Below are 18,940 nucleotides of genomic sequence, written 5' to 3'. Positions count from 1 at the left end.
GTTGGTCCTCTTGAATCTGGGGACCACTCTGTGGTATTGGCCCCTGTTGTGCTGTCCACTGATCTTGAAGTACCTGCAGGGGTCCCTGTGTTTCTTATTTGGGTGCCCATTGCATCTGTTGTGGCCTCATCTGCCCTGCAGGGTGATCAGTCCTTGCTCTTGCTCATTGTTTTTTTTTTTTTTTTTCTACATTTCCTTGCAAAATTACCTGTATTACCACAATAACACTGCTGTTCTACTTTATCTCCGTCTTGCACTGGCCATTGGCCTTCCGAAAAACCTCCTCGTCCCTTTCCCATGTTACTTGCTGACTGCCCTCCTGGTTCCTGTATCTGCACTGGCGCTGGGACAGCTGTTTGTAGTGTACGAGTGACTCTTCTCCACTTGGTTTTTAAAGTTTCTGTTGTACCAACTTAGCAGTGGCCTCTTTGCGGGTTCTGTCCTCTCCTGCCCTTGTTGTCACTTAAAATAATGTATTATATGGGCTTGTTTCTGACCACAGTTTAGCCTCTATTCCCGCTACTCTCTCGGCTTGCTTGTATATCTGTGGGAAGGCCCAGTTTCAATACATTTTAAAACAAAATTGCATTCCTTTCGTGTTTTCCCAGTAACATCCTACTTCCTGTACCCATAGTTCTTTCATTCTGGTGACTAATTGTGCAGTGTCCTCAGTTGGTTTTATGCTCTCTGCCGTAAGGGCTCCAGCGTCTGGTCTGTCTGGGTGTGTCCATCAGAGCGCATCCCAAACATATTGACTGATATTTTTGAAGGATGACCCGTCAAACTGTGTATCCGTGTTATGTGAGGGAACTCTGCTCTTGCAAAAATGGTATTTACTTAATCTCCCACTAGAGAACTTCGCAAGCTTTTAACATCGCCCAGGGTGAGTTTCTCCCCGGCAGTGTTTTTCAAAGCATCCTATCCATTTTCCCGCTCCCTCAGCCGACTGGGGTAGTGCTCTTTAAATTCTTTATCCATCTGTGGCCATGGGACATATGTGGATACTTGCCCACCCTTGAAAATGAGGGATAACTGAGTTATTGGTTGAGGATTTACTGGCCTTTGGCCTAGCCTCGGATCTGGTCTATTACTTTGGATCACTTCAGTTTTTGTCTATTGCATACTGCTCCCAGATCGCAAGGAACTCTTGCATAGAGGTAGTTCCAGTCCGGGTCACCCTGTCCCTCTGTCCCTGCCCTAAACAAACTTTTTCAGTTGCTAAGTCGAAGGATTTTAAAGACCCTTGTCGGTGCCATGCCTATCTCTTGCCCCCTCCCCCCAAGTCTACCTTGCAAATTCATCCGAGAAGGGTTGTCAATAGTAACTACTCTCCTTTTTGTTCTGTTATCTCTGAGGGTTAAATCTGACCAACTCTCATTTAGGATTGACTTCCTCCTCATGTCTGAGTTGTCTCTAGCAGCCGTTAGTAACCCCGTGTAGGATGCGGGTGAAAAATGTATATGATCTCCGGTTAGTTTTCTGTTCATCTGCACCCCTGTTAGGCCTTTGTTCCAACTCCTCTTCTTCCTCTGCCCCTGCTACGTCTTGTAACTCATTCGGGGTTCACTATATTGTGGCGTTTCTACGTCCCTTTCCCATCTTTCTTCTCTTATCCATTCCTCAGCTGACTGAGTCTCTGCAGGAGTGCCTCCCAGCCTAAGAACAAAATGTCCCATAGTTCCTTGTCCTTGAAGGAGGGCAGGACTTCTAGATCATTCTGTCTCTCTCACAGTATGCTGCAATTGGTTTATTGGTCTGGTTCTGGACCTGCCCGAGGAGTTGTAGGGGTGCAGTCCTAAGCCGTCTGTGCTCCCTGTGATTCTTGTCTCATCTTTAGGTGTAACTCAAACAGAATCCTGGTACTCTACAGCTGGCAGAAAGGATAAAGACCATAAGGCAGGGGCTCCCCTGAAGGCTTCTCTGGGGGGGGGGGGGGGGGGGGAGAGAGAGGTGTCAATGCTGGTTTGGGTGCTGTTGGTTTCACTTATTTTTTTATTTTTATTTTTTCTCTCACAGGGTGCCCGCCATAATGACTGGGGAGTGGGTCTTCCCTATTCTGTCTCCTTTATTTTATACTTGGAGCAATGATAAATCAGTGTATGTTCAGTTATGTCTTCGTCAAACGTCCCTTCCTTTGGCCACGGGTGAGCGTGGCCCTTGGTATCTTTGTGCCCTTGTTTACAATACTTCTGTATCATCTTGTCTGAGGGGAAAGTTTTTATCATATGTTCCAGAGGGGTCTCCGTGGTCCCCTAAGGATGTGTTTCCCATGTGTATTCGAAGTGCCACCTTTAATCCTCTGTATATTTGTCCACTGTCTTGTTCCCCTTTTGGACATCACCTCCTTTACTGACATTTATGTCTTTATGAATATCGCTAACCTATGGTCATAGAATCCACATGTTGATCTCAGTTAGTGTTACCAGACTTCACGTATATTGTCGCAAGACTAAATCTGTGAACATCAGCCATACGTCTCTCTAGTCTGTAACACTTCTTCCATGGTTATATCTGGGGCAGGTGCATTTGTGGGAGGTCTAAGTGAATTGGTGCCTGATGCAATACATGTTACAACATTATCATGGATGTAAATAACTATTTGCGGTGCTCGGATGTGGTCTCAAACTAATCTTTTAAACGTATGAATTGTGACGGTCTGTGAGAAATGCATCAAGAAGGGCTTCTAAATTACGTGACTGGTATTGTTTCAGACCGAGGGGTGTTACGTGACACGAGTTCTCCGTGGACTCATTGAAATATTAAATTTGAAGATTCACTGTGGCAAGAAACAGGTGAATTAATCTCCCTCATAGAGAAATATTGATCTTTACCCTTGACTTATTTTATTTTTGTTCCCTGTATTTTTATCTGAAATAATGTTTCCCTACTTCCAGGACTCTTCAGGGATTTCTTTTGGAATATCAAAAATATGGCAAAGATCTTCCACTCTTTCTTATTTCAGACTGTATGACAACCGTCTGGGACACCCTGCCACTTCTCTATATCTTGCCCCTTATGATTACAGTATTTCATAATCTTTGCCATCCTCCTTTCATGTAGGATATGTACTTTCAACTACTGCACTTTTCAGGTTCTCAACCAAGGGTCTGACTGTGCTCAGGGCAAAGTCATCTGACATCAATCATTTGTTGTCCCCTTACCTAAACGTCCAACTGATGCTTCAGCCTCTGTCACTCTCCCTTTAAGACTCCTTCCAGAGTATCTTAAATCTGGGAACTTGGAAACGTGGTGTCTGACTTAGTCAGAGTAAGGATTGCCAGTGCAGAGCAAATGTCCACCTCTTTACCACATGAAACTTCACACCTGTTACCCGGTCCATCTCGCTATTTCTACTCTAGCCCTCTGGATTGAATTGGGATATCTGCTGGCCATTCCCCCAAAGGTATGTCCCTTCCAAGAGCTGTCCCCTGGGTAATACAGAATTGCCTATTTCTCCCTTTTATTTCAAAGGGGAGTCACACTAGCTAGTCTTCTGGTCTAACCGCGAAATCGCCACATGTCATTTCTCTAAACATAACATTGCATTGTGAAAAAAGAACACCTAAATCATGTATTAATTTCCTTTTCCTTCCATACTATGATTGCTGAAGGATTATGCAATTAAAATTTTAAGGCCTCCTTTCCCTTTAGGATAGCAACCTCTAGAGACCCCGCTTGCCTGTTTTGAATATGCACTTTAGTTTTAAAACGCGGTGTAAGCTCACCTGATTTCTTTGCAGTATTCTATTCCGTCTGGCCAGTCAGCGTCTCCTTTGTCCTTCGGCAGCAGTCTGGGAATGGGAGGTGGGCTTTCTGGCTTATGTCGTAGAACAAATAAAGAAGCAACACCCTTTCAGTTGGCAATATAGTATAGGTTTTTATCAATTACGGCCAGGAGGTCCGATCAGTTCTGTAAAACTGCACTCCCAACTGTAACATAAGACAGTGTCTTATATAGTCTCAAAACCACAATCTATTATGCATATTAAATCAGCGCTTGCTCAAGCACATCTTTTATAATTTCAGCAAGAAGCAATAGCTTCTGCAAAATAATGAAACCACAGACTGTGATTGAAGTGCACGTTATTGATACTTTTTTTTTTTTTTAACTGAGAAGCACGGTCCATCACGGTCTCAAGCTTTGAAGCATATCCGTACTTTCCTCCCTACCTGACTGCTGCTCTGCAGTGTATCCCCAGGCTTATTGTGTACCTCCTCCGTCGCCTGTTTCAGGGGTTACCACTCTACGTCAGAGGCCAACCTCATTGCAACTAGCCAATGTGGCCACGCCGGATATGACTATACTGCAGGACACTGATATGTCTGAAGGTGATCAAGAAGGGGAGCTCCTGGACACTCAGTCGGAGTGGGATGAATATATTATCCCGGCTTCTCCTTCTCAGCCGAAGGTGGATTCCCCGCCAGATGACATCAGGGGATTCCATAATCTTCTGGAGAGAGCGGCTAAATGATTTGCTCTGCCAATGCCGCCCAAGCAAACAGATTGCTTCTTATATGATTTTAAAGAGCTGTTCCAGACATCTGTGCGTTCTAGACCATTAGTCAACTGCTTATGGGAAGAGGGGTTGAAAGTTATGCACAACCCTGCTACGGTCACGGCGGTGCTGCCCCGACTAGACAAAAAATACAAAGCACCGGAGGGTGCCCCAGCATCTCTAACTGGTCACCCTCATCCAGACTCAGTGGTTGCTCAGGCAGCACAAAGAATGTCCAAAAAACCCTCTGCGCTGATTTCCGCACCTCCGGATAAAGAGGGTAGACTGTTGGACAATATTGGAAAGAGGTTCAATGGCTAGCCTCATTATAAAAGCTGCTCACTCCCTGGCGGTGTTAGCCAGATATGACAGACAGCTATGGGCAGACATCGCCCCGCATATTGACCAGTTGCCAGAGGATGTAAAATCAGACGAGGAAGACCTTGCATGAAGGAGGGCATACGTCAGCTGAACTGATAGACTGTTCTATGGACATAGCTACGACTGCATTTCGCCAGCTCGCAGGTGTGGCTGTCCTTAGGAGGCAAGGCTGGCTAAGAGCTACTTCATTCCGGCCTGAGGTCCAGAATAAAGTTTTAGACCTACCTTTCGATGTCCAGGCATTGTTTGGGAAACACATTGAGGCTATGCAATCTATTAAATCTGACATGGATATGTGAAATCATTGTGAACTCTGCCTTCCTTTCGAACCAGAGGACGTGGACTGCCTTCATATAGGGGAGGCTATCGGCAATACAGATACTCAACCTATCCTTCCTCCTCTCAGCAGTTCTGTCAATACTACCCACAAAGACAACCGCCACAAGCTGCTTACGGCAGATCTTGATCTAGGGGAGGCTCAACTCGCCCTGCTAAGGTCTTGACTCGCAGAGCCTGATACACCAAGGGCTCCAGCTGCATCCGAATCTCCTCCTCTGAAATACAGGGATATCTTTCCGCCTAAAACCAAACAATGGCAAGTCATCACATCAAACAAGTGGGTCCTGCAATTAGTGAAACGGGGCCACACTTCTGAGTTTGTCCAAATGCCTCCTCCCAATCCTCCTCGCAGACCTTCATCAAAGTATCAAACAGCTCAAAAGAGATCAACAAGATGTCCTTAAAGGAGCAATAGAGAAGGTACCTCTATCACAGCGAGGAAATGGGGTTTTATTCCAGGTTCTTTCTCATTCGCAAAAAGTGGAAGGACTGGAGGCAGATTCTTGACCTCAGAGAATTTAACGTCTACTTGAAAAAAGTCGTTCCGCATGATAAGCCTACAGGATGTCCTTCTGCGACTGAGCCCGGGAGATTTTATGTCTACACTAGACCTGAAGGATGCATATTTCTAAATTCCCGTTCACCCAACTCACAGATAGTACCTGTGATTCATGGTAGCCGGAAGCCATTTTCAATTTAGTGTCCTCCCTTTTGGCCTAAAGTCAGCTCCCAGGATATTTACCAAGTGCCTAGCGTCAATTGCAGCCTTCCTCAAGAGGAGAAAACATCAGATATTCCCATATCTCGACGATTGGCTGATAAAAGCGGACACCTACACAGGAGCGTGCAGATCAACAAAAAAGTGCGTTTCCTTACTCAACAGCTTAGGCCTCACCATCAACTGGGAGAAGTCCAAACCCCTACCATCGCCCATTAGTATACAAACCTACCATATATTAACTATACTATATTTGTATACTAATGGGCATTTATGTGCTTAGGAACACAATGTTATCCGATATATATCATATTTTACAGCTTTGGATTATCTTCTGATATTAACAGCATTTAGAATATTTTAATATTTAATATGAAGGTCAGTCAAATGACTATAATTATACATAGGTCAATGAGAGAAACTAATGTTGATATTTTAGGAACAGAACGTTATCCAGTGTACAGAATGCTCTTTTGAAAACGGGTTTGGACCACTTTGGATATTAATAATATTTAATATTGCATATTTAATGAATGCAAAGAATTGTTTTGACCTTTTGGGTTATTAATAATTATTATTCAATATTTAATATTTTATATGTAATATGTAGGTCATTTGGAGGACCATATAGAAATGTAATCAATATATAAAGAGAGTAAATGATGTGGATAATTCTGCAATTGTAAGATTGATTTTGATACAGCGTATGGGCTTTTTTAGACACTCCAAGATGGGGCCGACATTTGCACACTATGTAATAGCTGGGTGATCTGATAGTCCTTCTTTTATTGTTGTCCTTATGTGCATGTTGGGTGTGGTATATAGTTGGTTGTGAAACACTCAATTGTTACGTGATCAAGGCTACGGCTGAAACGCGTTGTTCTGGGAGGAAGCATTGGTGAATAAAGTTTTTGGATCTCCACTTGGTGTCCGGGAACTCTCTGCATGTAACAGGATGATTGTTGGCAATAATATGTGGATGGCTAGGTCCACACCTGGAACGCTACTGAAGTAGCAGCCTCGGATGTCTGGCAACGTTGGTGCTTTATATATATATATATATATATATATATATATATATATATATATATATATATATATATATATATATATATATATATAATATGCATGTGTTCTGTGACTTACATGGCTACAATGTTCCAATGTGCATAGGTACTGCTCGCTACTCTGATTCAAGCATGTGAATCTATGAAAGTTCAATACTGGAGTAAGAAAATTAGTTACTTACCTGTAACTGTAGTTCTCCAGTATTGGAATCTTTTTCATAGATTCACATGCGACCCACCCGCCTCCCTGTAGAAGCTCATGATAGATAGATAGATAGATCTCTCTCTGTTACACGCACTTGTGTTTGGAAAATCTGAGGTGCTGGATCTTCTCTCAGGAGGGTTCTAGAGGGTGGTGGTGTCTGATTGGTGGATGCTCAAGTTTGGTCCTTTTTCTTAAAATGACTGATAGACTATTAAATTAAAGAGGCCAAGGGCCCTTGTATTAATCTATTCTAACACTAATTACATAATTATACCGGGGGGCTCCCATCTCGACGATGGGGAATGATTCAAGCATGTGAATCTATGAAATTCTCCAATACTGGAGAACTACAGTTACAGGTAAGTAACTCATTTTCTTTTGAGGTATGCATTTTCGCCACCATAGTCTTTCCTAGCTGAAAACCCAACACCAAGCATTTGGAAGTCCTATAACCCACCACTCAGGATATATTGTTTGGGGTTAAAGGGCAACAAGTTTCATGTTTATCTTGTCCAGTGGAAAAGTGGATGCAGAGTCTTGCAGTACCAGCCTTTGGCTTCCAGTGTGCAGTAAGTTATTGGAAAGTAGATTGCTGCTAAGGGAATATATGCTTCCACACATTTAGGTTTAAAATTGTATACACGGTTCACATGATACTGCAGATCATTTACTATTAAGGTCGACATGCCTAGGAAATTCGTTGTGATGCAAGTTCAGCTGGTGTTATGGACACTTATTCCAATACAAAAACCTGTATACTTGTTTGCAAAATGTAACCAGTTGGAGCTATTTAAAATGCTCCCCAATTATAAGCAAATACACGTGGCTGAATAAATGTAAGGTTGGTTATTGTTTTCAAAATAAAAGCAACCCAAATAGTATTTTTTTTTTTTTTTTTTTTTTTTTTTAAAGCAGGCAGTTTTGTTAGGGTTTATAAATACCATTTCTCTACAGCACTAGTTAATAAAACATGATTTATGCGTTCCAGAATTTCAAAAATAATGAAGCCATGTTAACCTTTGAGGCAACATTATAAATAACTTGCTTTAAAAAATAAAAATATATATATTTTTTTATCTCCAACACCTTTCTCCAAACAGATACGCCGTTTCACATGATTGCAGCCAAAGGAGGCACTTTATTCCCCAATATCCAACAATACATCAAGCTTTCTTTTCCTGATGCGTTTCGGCTGTTTCATACAAGCCTTAATCATAGGTACTTGATTGGTCGAAATTTGAAAATAACCACGTGGTAGCAAAGACCACCCTTTTATACTTTGGCCTTTAAGTTACAAAGTCGCATTATCAATCTCCAAAAACGCATTTCCAAAGTGCAATACTTTCATGTTTACAAAGTCAATATCCATTTTGCATTTTTTCAAAGCCACTGTGTATGTAAATACTAATTTCTACCGTTGCCAAAACATACATCCTTTTACGATAAATTTCCACAAACACCACTGACATTAATTCATCAATACTTCATGTTTTCAAGGGTGCGTTCAAATTACATGGTGCTGCATTAATCAGCTTTCCTATTTCACCTTATTCTTCCATCCTTTATATCTTTACTGTTGTAATGTCAATGGTTAAGTTTCTTCATTAGTTGTATTCATGCAATCTTTAAATTTCAAACTACAGTGGTTAGTAATCACCGTTATCCTAGCACGATGCAGTTCATCCTAATATACATGCCATGAAAGTGCGACTTTCAAAGTTGCAATAAGCCAGTTCGATGTATTTTTCTCCACGTCGCCTGAGTGCCTCATTAACGCTGAACAACCAGTGAATGGTATTGTCACCCATGTCCCACTCACATCCCCTGCCCGGTTTGCTGTGTTTATACTATTGTAAAGTCTCATGGTTGGGAAATCCCGTGCCTTTTATTTCGAAATTCACTCCCCGCAAAAGCGGGCGGATCCGGCTATCCATTTACTGAATTCCAACATAAATTCTCTGCAGAAGAGAACTTATGTTGGGGGGGGGTGTGTGTGTGTGTGTGTGTATGTATATGTGTGTGTGTGTGTGTGTATATGTATATGTGTATATATATATATATGTATATATATATATATATATATACACCCTATTCCTAATATTAATTGGACATTCGCTGTTCTAAGACCTTGCATTATTGCAGATTATACAACTTTCAGAATTCACAAGATTACAGAAGCAAGCATGGAAACCATACTCCTAGCAAAAGTTTGCGAGTCCATTTTTGCATAAACACATACATATGGGCTCATGAGAACCCCTACTGCATGTGCAGATACACTTGTGTAAACTTATTTTTGGAGGTGGTGGTCCCTTCCTATCTTTTTTTTTTTTTTTTTTTTTTTTTTTTTTTTTTTTTAAATATGCTTACCCTTCATCAGAGTAGATGTCCAACTTTTTTCTGGGGTGTGGGAATAATAGTTTCGAGACAGGTGGAAAAAATCTCTTAAAAATGAATGTTTCTGGATGGGCACAAACTCAAAGGGCAATTTTAGCCCCTTTTAGCAGATTGGGGGAACTGGTATAGTAAAATGAAGTGATTTGTCCAAGAATTAAACTGTGCTCAAGTGAAGTTAAGACTGTGAAGGTCTTATTGATTCTCAGCAACTTGGGCACTTGACTGTTAATATATTCTGGTTTATTTAAAGTAATATTTTGTAATTTTTAGTGAATGCTTAAAAGTAAATTACCAGAGTATTTGCCAAGACGTTTCCTCAAATGAGACAAGTGTGTTTTTATATAGGGCATGTAATGTTGTTAAGCATTTTGTCTCAACTTATTAAATTCTTAGTTGAGAGCTTCTCATGCACGACTATTTACTTGTGAAGCCTGCTCCTACCCTACTTGTGCATTACCAACCGTCCATTGCCAGTACGGGTTTTCCCTGTTCATGGCGCATTTAAGGAATTGACATTTGTCCGGTTGCTGTCTCACTGTTCCTTTACTTTCTTCCTTTACTTAAGGAAATTTATGACGTGTTTATAAAAAAAAAAAAATACCTTCCTCTGCCACGTATGGCGATCACCGCTGGCTTCAAGATGTGCCTTTTATGGGTTAAGTGGTGACGCACACGAAGCCTCTTCTGTTTAAAAATTATTATCTAGAGACTACTTGTCTGTTTCGGATCACCAAGAAACTTTTCCTTGACGTGGAAGGTACCTAAAGCAAGGCAGACGCTGGACTTGGAATGGGACATAAGCTGTTTGCATTTTAGATAAGGGACGCTTGGCAAATTTATGACACTAGTGGTTAGTGTTGCTTTATTGCAACCTGTTCTGGAAGGTGAATCTCCGGAAGCATGCACGTCCTACTGAGCAAAAGGGCACAGTTGCATTACCTCTCAACGCTTTGTGGAGTCCAGCCTCCCGTTCACCTGCTTTGCAACTGGGGTCTGTCATCTCCAATACATTCTCTTACCGAGCACTACTTGCGCTATAAATGACAGATGTTACTATTCCCCAATTGATAGCGCTGAATTTACAATTTTCAGGTGAACGGAAGGTTCGGAGGGTTTTGACAGAATCCAGCTCATGGCCTGCCAGCTAGTAAATCAACCCATTCGTTAAGGATAGATTGTTAAACTCCTTGAGCTATTTCTCCAACAGCCTGTTTGGAGTTTCTGCTTGGAGAAGAGTACAGCTCACAAATAAAATTGACACGAAGTTGTTTAATGACACTCAGTTTAATCCATATTTAGTCTGTCTTGTCAGTATACGGTTCAAAATAGAAAGTTGACAAGTAAAAGTTCTACTTCATAAAAAAAAATATATGTATGTATATATATTTTTTGTGATAGATGTGACAGTGTGGGTGGTGTTTTAACGTGGTATGGAGTAAGAGGCACATTTGTACACATGCATAGGAATTGTTGAATATCTATAGGGCTGTCAAGGTATACTCGTGTACTAAAGTGTATTTGTGTTTAGGAATACAATGTTATCCGATATATATATATCATACTTTACAGTCTTGGATTATCTTTTGATATTTATAGCATTTAAAATACTTGAATATTTAATATGAAGGTCAGTCAAATGATTAGAACTATTCAAAGGTCAATGAGAGAAACTAATGTGGATATTTTAGGAATAGAATGTTGTCCAGTGAACATTCTGTTCTTTTAAAAATTGTTTAGGACCATTTTGGATATTAGTAATATGTAATATTTATATTTAATATAATATATTTAATGAATCCATAAAATTGTCTTGACCATTTGGGTTACTAATGATATTTAATATTTTATGCAATATGTAGGCTATTTGGAGTATTATATAGGAATTGAATTAATGTACAAAGGGTAAATGATGTGGATAATTTTGTAATTGTAAGATCAATTTTGGTACAGCTTATGGGCTATTTTAGACATTCCAAGATGGTGCTGACATTTGCACACTGTGGTAGCTGGGTGATCTGAAAGTCCTTCTTTTATTTTTGTCCTTAACTTTTCATATAAAGTTTGGTAGAGCGGGAGCTATGCAGTGTTTTTCTTTCGTAATAACTGTGGCGGATATCAGTAACCTAGGTTAGATTGGCTCAAGTGAAATTCCCCTGAAGGAGATTGATAGGCCTTTTGCCAGACCTATCCAGTTGGAGTTCAGCAAGGCTCCTTTCATGGTACAGATACAAGTGTTACTTGGGGGCCAAAGCAGCTGCATAAAACATGCCAAAACAACTAATCCACACACAAGATGCTACTTCCACATACAATGCACCACATAGTTTGTTGAACAAGGCCTTCTAGAGAATTAAACCATTGCCCAAGCTAGTACCAAAGCCACCTTTTGAAAGTTCATTCTTCAGTTCCTAAATATCAAAGGATACCTCTGAGAGGGTGGGACCAAATTCGGCTTCTTCACTGCTGAGAATGACACTCTTCAGTACCCAGGCTTTCAGGATCTATAAACATTGACTAAGGTGGGATTTAATACATATGTTTGCCACCTGGCCTAATCTTGGGTGCTCCACAACACAGGCAGTGAGTCTAAGCAATGAATATAATAGCCGAGCAAAGGGTGCTTGCCAACTTACCGAGGTAGGAGAGCACAGGAGTTTGCTATAGAGTGCCAAAATGGGAGTTTGGTGTACTAACGCATTGTACGGGACATACGGTGGGACATTAGTGTCATATGAAGTCAACAAGGAACATAGCTTTAGAGTCTGAAAAAGACCCCTATGGTCGTTGGTAGGGGAGGGTTCCGGCAAGGGGTATGTTTATCAATTTAGCATTGACTATAGCATGTTGCTTCCTGAAAAATTTGGATTATTTAGACCTGTTTGCAGAGTGTCTTTGCATGCCTTTACAGACTGTCTGAGCCTAAGGGCACAGACTTGAAGTTACAAATTAGGCCTATTAGACACCCATAGATCCATGAACAGTACTTTGTGTGTATGAGGTCATATTAGTTGACTGACTTTTTGTAAAATATTTGCCCCTTGATGAGAACATTTTTATTTCCTGGTCTATGCATGCGATTTTGGTGGACTGCCAGTCTAGCCATGGGAGGGGGGAGCAAAGAATTTGAGCACTGTTACAGGAATGCCCATGAAGACTGGTAGATAAACCCTGTTTTAGCAGTTGAAGACAGAGGCTGACAACTGGGTAAAGGCAAACCTTTGCAAACATTCAGCTCCAGTTAAACATGCAGATTTCGTCCCAAGTGCCGTTTTGCCACAAAAAAAGTGGCACTCATGGGAAGTCACTTTCCAATGGAGGGGATGGAAGAAGCGCCTTTAAATATTCTGGCAGTGGCATCCTTACTAGAAAGGAACAATGTCCTCTTTCCACCATCACTGGACTGACTACAAAAGGGCAACTGGTTTTTAACATTGGCAAAGTGTGATATCTTTAAAGTCAATCTGTCTTCCCCGATTACACAATCTTCTGCATAGGTTTTGGAGGGAACGCCAAACCACCTTTTAGGAGCTATTTGGCGAGTGCATTTTCTTCTGAATGTATCTGGACTCTACAGATCAACTGAAAAGGGACACTGCCACTAACTTAGTAGCATAGATGTGTTTTTGTTCTTTGGGCAGGCTTTAGAAGTGACTATGCCAGGCAGTTCTAATGGATTATAATTCTACAGTTTGGGTTCAACAGCGCTGAATGTGTACGACCTGCAGTGGATGCATTTAATGGAGGGAATTTTCAACAAATACTTGCTGAACGGGAGTTCTTGGAGGGGCCTATATAATTTGGTTGTGCCCAATAGATAAATGCGTGGTGGGTGAGGCTGAGGCCTTACCTGGGCCATTGACATGCCGTGAAGCCAGCATAAAGAGCAGCAAGCATTGGAGACATGATCAAATCTGCGCAGGCCAAACACCAGCCTCACTGCCAAGTTCTGTAGATGTTGTGCCTAGGATATACTTACTCTGGCAAAAACACATTTAATTTGCATTACAGGCATCTAGATGAGTGAGGACACAAGTTGACTGCAGGAGTGTTTTCGTGAGGGGGTTGAGTAGGGGATATGGGAAAGGATTTTCCTTGTGCTTGAGCTATACAAGGCCCGAGGACCACATCTTCCAGATGTGTAACATAAGACACCCGAACCCCCTTATGTTCTCGGCTGAGGTGATTGAGTCAGAAGGGGGCCTAGATGAGAAAGTCGGGTCAGGCGACCAGCATGAGTGATCTTCACTAATTAATAAATGCTTATATTGTTTTTGCTATTTAATTTCCAAAAACTAGTTTTCATCCAATTCTGTATCCAAGAAGGTGGCTTTAAGATGACCAACTGCGTTACCATAAGATTGGTCAAATATCAATAGCAGTTAGGTGTCATCAGTACAGAACTGCATGTTAAAAAGAAAATGCAGTGCTATGGCCTGGATATACAAATGGGAATGGGAAAGGGCAGAATATTGATGAAACCTGATTAAATCCGTAGGCAACATCTCCTGAAGGCAAAAAGGAGTAAGATACAGGCTGGTTTCTGATGTAAGGTGGAAAACTTTCAGCACAGAGCCTGAAAGTCCCACAGCACTAAGAAGAATGAATGTTCGAGTTGACTGTTTCAACTGTTTGGCGGGCCAAATGTTTTGTCTCCCTTGTCTGGAGTGTGTACAGAACAGTGCAAGCTCCCATGCTTGCTGAAAACACGCCTAGCATTTATCCAAGAGTACTTATTGAAGCAATTTTTCTGTAATTTTAGCTGAAACCGGCAGCAATGTTGTGATAGGATGGATCGTGACCTGTTTACTTTGATTAGTAGTGCGATTATGCCCTTTTTCTACGTTCTAGGGTGCTGCCCAGTAGAAAAGGAAAATCGAAGATATACTTAATACATTTGATTTAGAAAAAAAATAGCTAGCTCCCCGCCTTGTAGAATAAGAAGTAGGCCTTTGTCCTTTGAGACTGATTTCGGTGATCAGTTGACTGACCTTTGCCACCACCATCACAGGAAAAAAAAAAAGCCAGTGGTGGGAGATGGGCCTGGCTGCAGAAAGCCAGCCAGTGCCACCAGTTTTAATTGGAAAAAAAACTCTCATAATTTGGAGATGTTACAGGAAAATAAGTTGGGTAGGTCATTACATAGACATGAAATGGTGTCGGTCTGGCTCCAGAAAACAGTGACTGGCATTGTATGCCAGATGCACTCTGGTGCCCAGGAAGACTGGGGCAATTCAGAATGTTCATGGAAAAAAATAATTAAAAGGACATAACATAGTTTAAATAATATTGGTGGAGATGTGAAAGCTTAAGTTTGGTTTTAGGCAAAAAGCACACAGTACCCTTTAAAGTAGATTGTTTCATTTGAGAAACTAGGTGCAGTTCCTGGCCAACTGTGATGGAGCTGGGTTCAGATGAGCCTTGCGGTTTGCAGGGTTCAAGTTTTGTTGTAGGGCTCTGGAATTTCTTTTTTTATATAATATATATATCCATTGATTAACTCCTGTGGGGGAAGCCAGGCTGCTGGTGAGGGTTTCTCAGTGTTTGATAAGTTAATCTTTTGCTCTTGAGGTTTCAGTAGCAAAAGTTCCAACCGGGACAAAACTTGGTTTCATAGCTACTGAGATTGAATCGGGGAGGCAGCAAAAACAATGCCTAAAGAAGCAAAGACCTACATTCAGACTTTAGGCCATACTTGGCTACAGGCGCGCAGCACGGGGCAGTTTACACGCGACCACGGAGATCTGACAATAATACCTCCTTGGTTGAGGCTTGCGCGATCCTAGGGAGCGCTCTCGAATTTGGGATGGGCGACTGATTGACCAACTGACTTTGACAAATTGTCTCCAACTTGTAAGTGACACTCCAGCACTTCATGATTATATATATTTTTTTGAATAGGAGAAGTAGTTTTCCGAGTCCTGACGAAGCGTCACTGGATCATTTGTTGACCAAAAAAGACGCAAAACATGTTGACCATAAATAGACAGGATTAGGCGTACTACCCTTCTTTCTTTATAGAGTATAGCAGGACATTATTCCCGCCAAGACTCTGTTTTTAATCTTGGCCTGAACCTTTCCTCTGATTCATTAAAATGATGTTTTAGGCTCGGAGCCAATTTTATTTTATCCTCACTCTCCTTCACTCACACATCCTTTCTTATCTTTTTAGTCCGTTTTCATTCCAGACCTCCACCTTGCAAATTGCCTTCGGTTGAGTACCATCCCTATCTGTGGGTGGTCCGCCAGACATTGCAGCACCGGTCTGACGAGGAGATAGCCCAATGATGTAACATGTCACCCTAATGGGTGCTTGAGGGCTCTCCTGATACCTTCTGTATCTCGGACTTCATTCGCTCTCGCTTTCCTATACATTAAATAGGTTGGTTGTCGTTTGGAAAAGTGTACCTTTCTTTATAAAAACATACTTGGAGTTTGCCATGTTTTGGTGAGTACACTGTCTGCCAGAGTTCCCACCTCCTGAACTTAGAGTGCCAATAATGACAGACTATAATGCAACAGGAAATGTTTAACCTCGGTCACATTTTTCGATGAAGTAATTTGCCAAACGGTAAATAAGTCCTTAAGTCTTTTTTTCTAATTTGCTGGTCTCCAGTGTGGCAGAAAGGAGGTTGTATGTGGTTATGGCTCCCCAGGGGTTAGATTTTTTTTCAGCAGCCTTGCATGAATGTCTAACTTGCCTCAAAATAAACTTAGCAGGGTATCCCAGTAGCAAATGTTTATAGTCTTGTCCCGTTCCTACCCACTTTTTGAGGATGGTGGAAACACCCTTTGTGTTGCTTATATGCTGCACCATGGCCTCTCTCCAATGTGCTCAGTTTATTTGCTGTGCAACTCGGAAGCCTGCCTGTGCGAATGACTGATGCTCAGTCACTGTACTCCAGTGCCTACCATGGTCCTATATCATGCCCTACATCCTCTACTGTGCTCCAGCAACTAGCCACACCTGGCCGAGGTATGTAAGGGAAGCGATTACTACACAACATGCTACCATTTTGTTTTCTATAACCTGATTACAGGTGTAGTCAACCTCTTACTTGAGTATGTATCCTAATTGTATGCATTCATTTACGAGACATATGAACACAAATCTTGTGCACACGAACATCATGCCCACACTCCTTCTCCAAAGGTGTATGTACATAAGAGCACATATGGGCACATTCGAACCTGTAGCTTTAGACACCATCCCATTCACAGCTTAACTCCTAGACTACCATACACTGGAAAGAAGGCATCTGCAGAGAGGGAAAGGTAGGGAGCTAAATAAAGGGACCAAAAAGAGAAAGGGAGAAGGAAACTTTCATTCACTCATGCTGGTCCTGTATTGTTAGCAACGCTGGAAAAAAACCGTATCCCTATACGTAAAGCCAAAACTATTGATTGATCATGCCTGTTCTTTGATGAATCTTGTGTTGGCCAATTTCATCTCTAGCAAACAAACACCATGCACGTCCAGGGCGCATAAAACCTTACTACACTTATCATTTTAAAGTATCTTGCGCTCAGTACATAATGAAAAGGGAAACTCATTAGCATAGAAACTACTCCTGGTTCTATGAAATGATGGTGCTTAAGACCGAGACCTTCTGCAGCCCAGGCTTAAATTCCTTGCGTATGTTACATAAAACAATGTTCGGCATTTTTTATTCTATGAAATAGGTTTTATTCTTTGCCGATTCGTATAACATAGCCAGGAAACCTTTTAGCTACCAGGACTGCATAACATGGGGTGTAAACTACACTTCAAAGTCACTTTCGCACACACAGTTTTTTAGGTTTATTTAACCTTCAGAGCGCAAAACTGAGCAGAGCCAGAAGGCTATGTAGACGGGGACAAGGACAGGAATCCAACAAGAAGGTTTCAAGTTTTACAAAACATGCGTGGTTTTCGGTAGCTCTTTAGGCTGGAAGAAGGGCTTCCGAGTAGCGAGAAGAGAAAGCTCTGCCTTCAAAACACGCACGGTTGGGTGTTGCAAAGAGACTGACTAAAGGACCGAAGAGTTGTTTCCAGATTTTATAGAAAACTGACTGTTTACCTTGTGGAAACAGTTTTGCTATTTAAAGTTCAGGTATCCCAAAGAAAAACGCATTCTTTTCGGTCTCACTGTAACGCTTATAACGGCATCCAATTTGTTCCTGCTCGCTTGTTCTATACACGTGTCTTTGACCTTCACAGCGTTGACTTTGGAAGGTATACATGCTCCAGTGAAGTATACATTACAGCACAGACAGCTGTTCGCCTTTTCTAGGGGTACAGATTTCGTGGAGCGGTGCTAGAATCGGATGCCAGTCTCTGCGTGCCTCTTCACTATATTGCAGTTATGCCCCTGTACCTGGAAGACCCTGCACACTTCACCAAAGAGAAATTAAGGGATCAGTTAATTGCGCACCACGTGCCCCTGCCAGAAGGCGATCAAAAGAAAGACGTTTATTTGCAAATGTACTTGAAATATGTTCCTCTGAAGCAGAGGGCAATTGATTTCTCTAGCGACGAGGACGAAGACGAGATATCTTGTGCCACGGTAGGTTTAACACTGCTTGTTATTGAAGAAATAAACCAAAACGGCGCGTAATACGTATTGCGGTTCCCATTTGGAGAGCAAATTGACGTGTTCCTTATAAAGAAAGCACTTAATAGGCTTTTTTTTTTTTTTTTTTTCCTTCTTTCCCTAGCCATAAAGTGCCGTTTGTTGGCTTTATCGCTTGTGCTTGGTTAATTGTAGGGGCTTGCCTTTTAACAAATTCCGGTTATGGCTGTGAAATTCAGTGTCTTATTTTTTTAACGTAGGCTGTAGAGGCTAGCCCCCAGATACGAAGGCTCTGCAGTTAAACTTTCTTGTGACTATCCCAGCAATGCTGGTCCAGAATTAATGTTTCCAGCAAGAAGTTTTTTTTTTTAGTGCTTACAACGTATTTGGAGCTTTTGAGATACAAATCCAGAAATGTTTGTTGGCTATTTCCGCATACTCCCCAAGCAGCAAAAATATGCCGAAGGCAGTGCCTTACATTTACAAGGGGAGGTCCTTTCTTCTCCATGTGCCTCGCCCTGTCTAAAACATCAACCCCTGGACATCTGTGTGTTTCAGAGTTTAGGATTTTAATTTTATATTTTCTTTGAATAACCGTGAGACTTGATGTGCCGTTTGTGCAAGCCGTGTGGTAGCAATATTCTAGCTCTGTGGCAGCCTGTTTTTTTTATTTATTTTTTTATTGTGTGCCTTTGCTAACTTGACTATCCCACCCTTATACTGCTAACCAGCATCCCTAATATGAGGGTTTAGAGGTAGGTTAGTTAATTGAAAGGGGTTTGCTTAAT

The 18,940-nt window shown here is 41.5% G+C and overlaps 1 protein-coding gene across 4 annotated transcripts in view; it reads left to right on the top strand.

Annotated features, from left to right (window-relative positions):
- LEMD1 (LEM domain containing 1) overlaps window positions 1–18,940 on the top strand; it is a 353,053-nt gene that overhangs the window by 78,946 nt on the left and 255,167 nt on the right. Inside the window, exon 1 of one of the 4 annotated variants that reach the window (XM_069238547.1) lies at window positions 17,871–18,146. The exons of 2 other annotated variants lie outside the window; for them this stretch is intronic. In XM_069238547.1, coding sequence (XP_069094648.1) covers window positions 17,946–18,146 — 201 coding nt within the window. In that variant the 5' untranslated portion in view covers window positions 17,871–17,945. Of the gene's footprint in view, window positions 1–17,870; window positions 18,147–18,940 lie in introns of those variants that run through there. One more of the 4 variants, XM_069238548.1, reaches the window with a different exon arrangement.

This window comes from Pleurodeles waltl, chromosome 6 (genome assembly GCF_031143425.1).
Source record: "Pleurodeles waltl isolate 20211129_DDA chromosome 6, aPleWal1.hap1.20221129, whole genome shotgun sequence".
In the NCBI taxonomy this organism is placed as follows: domain Eukaryota; kingdom Metazoa; phylum Chordata; class Amphibia; order Caudata; family Salamandridae; genus Pleurodeles; species Pleurodeles waltl.
The sequence above is the reverse complement of the archived record's forward strand: the minus strand, read 5'-3'. Positions and strand labels throughout refer to the sequence as shown.